The sequence below is a fragment of the Triticum dicoccoides genome, chromosome 5B (assembly GCF_002162155.2).
Source record: "Triticum dicoccoides isolate Atlit2015 ecotype Zavitan chromosome 5B, WEW_v2.0, whole genome shotgun sequence".
Taxonomy (NCBI): domain Eukaryota; kingdom Viridiplantae; phylum Streptophyta; class Magnoliopsida; order Poales; family Poaceae; genus Triticum; species Triticum dicoccoides.
In genome coordinates, this window is record NC_041389.1 from 432,816,797 (window position 1) to 432,818,790 (window position 1,994).

The 1,994-nt window shown below is 54.0% G+C and overlaps 1 protein-coding gene across 1 annotated transcript in view; it reads left to right on the top strand.

Annotated features, from left to right (window-relative positions):
- The first annotated feature begins 260 nt into the window (after positions 1-260).
- LOC119310073 (heat stress transcription factor B-1-like) overlaps positions 261-1,994 on the top strand; it is a 5,625-nt gene continuing 3,891 nt past the window's right edge. The window contains exon 1 of the mRNA XM_037585921.1: positions 261-945. Coding sequence (XP_037441818.1) covers positions 682-945 — 264 coding nt within the window. The 5' untranslated portion in view covers positions 261-681. The remainder of the gene's footprint in view (positions 946-1,994) is intronic.

Sequence of the window (1,994 nt, forward strand, 5' to 3'; positions counted from 1 at the left end):
CCCGACATTTCTCGAAGCATTAGAAGCGGCCCAGGTGCGTTGACGAAAGGACACCCGATTCGTCCCTGCCCACCCCAGGGCCTCCATACACACGTCCCACCGTACACCACGCGCACACCAGCCACGTGGCCGCGAGTCCCGTGCTGGTCCACGGTGGGCGCTATCCACGGAGCACAGCGAAGCGAGCAGCGGCCACGGCTCTAGGGAAGCGAGGGGAAGGTTCTTATTTGGACCGGCCGGGGGCAAGCACGCACTGAAACCAGAGCCCCGGACCGAAAGCAACCTCCGCTCGCGCTTGCGACGGCGTGACCCCCCCGTCCTCTGTCTCTCCGTCCGTCCTTTATATCCCCCGCGGCTGCAGAGGCGGGCGAGGCTAGCGGAGGTAGGAGAAGAGAGGAGAGCCATCGCGGCAACCACAAACAAACCCAGCTGAAAGGCGCACACACCACCGTGCAGGTTACATGGGAGGAGGCCGCGGTCTGGTCACCGGGTTCTACGTCTGGGGCTGGGAGTTCCTCACCGCGCTCCTCCTCTTCTCCGCCGCCCTCTCCTGCTAGCTTCTCGATCAACCCTTGAATCTTGATTGATTATAATCCAGTTCTACACATACATAGATACACCAAACTTACTAGTATTAGGTAGAGAGACATCTGTTAGGTGATTGTGATTGAGCCGGCGAGGATGGCCGGGGCGGCGGCGCAGCAGCAGCAGAAGGGTGGTGGTGGTGGTGGTGGTGTGGTGAGGGTCGGCGGCGGAGGGCCGGCGCCGTTCCTGACCAAGACGCACCAGATGGTGGAGGAGCGCGGGACGGACGAGGTGATCTCGTGGAGCGAGCACGGGCGGTCGTTCGTGGTGTGGAAGCCCGTGGAGCTCGCCCGCGACCTCCTCCCGCTCCACTTCAAGCACTGCAACTTCTCCTCCTTCGTCCGCCAGCTCAACACCTACGTACGTATACCACCCTCCTCCAAACACACACTCTCTTTGCAATACTCTACCTCTGCCTTCGCTAAATTAATCACTCCCGTCTGCACCACTGATCAACGACTTACGACTTGAGTAGAGTATGCGTTCTTGTTTGGTTTTTATTATTATCTGGAAAAAAGAAGCATCTCGTTCGTCCTCTTAGAGTGATTAGAGATTAGAGATGCAAGTGATGGATCCATATCCTAGTAGCTTGTACCGGAAGAGATTACTGTGATCAGATACGCTCGGCAGCTTCCAGACACGCCCCTGACGTGTCCACGGAAAGCTCTCGGTCCCTCTAGCTTTTGTTCTCCACACGACATATTAGTGCGTATTCACGCATACTACTAGTACTACAGTCGCACAGATTGAGCGCACAGCCGGTGGATTCTTCTCCGGCGAGGAAGCTCGTAGTTGGTACTGGTAGTAAGAACTACCGTCACCGAGACCGAGGCGAGGCACGTGACATGCACGAACGGATGTTTCTGGTTGGGATTTCATTTTGCTGTCTCGGCCGTACACGTCCTAGAATGGATCTACTACACATACGGCTAGCCAGCGCGCATGTTCCACTGTTCGCGGTGGGGTCTGTCCAAAAGCGCGTGTGGACTTTGGGCACATCGAACGGGTGAAGTATCTCGAGCTAGCTAATTACATACTCATGTTTGTTGGACGGACAAATCTGGATTTACCGGCTAGTAGTGCAGAAGAAATACATGGAAGAAAGTGACATATCAAGCAAGGCTAGTACCTTATTTTTCCTAGTAGGCTGTTTGTTGGAACAATATGGAAGAAAGATGACGCCCAAAGAGCCCTTTCTGGTCGACCTAAAACGTAGAAAACGAGCAAAGCGTTTTACTTGTCGTGTCATGCAACGATATGTATATAAAAAAGCCTCTTTGTGCTGACCATTGACAGGGTAGGTAACAACAAATTTAGCTACGTGTGCGCGTGCCGTCTGCAAGTCAATAAACCATTTCAGTTTTAAAATATATTGGACCGTAGCTGCTTGGACAATAGAGAGAAAAGAC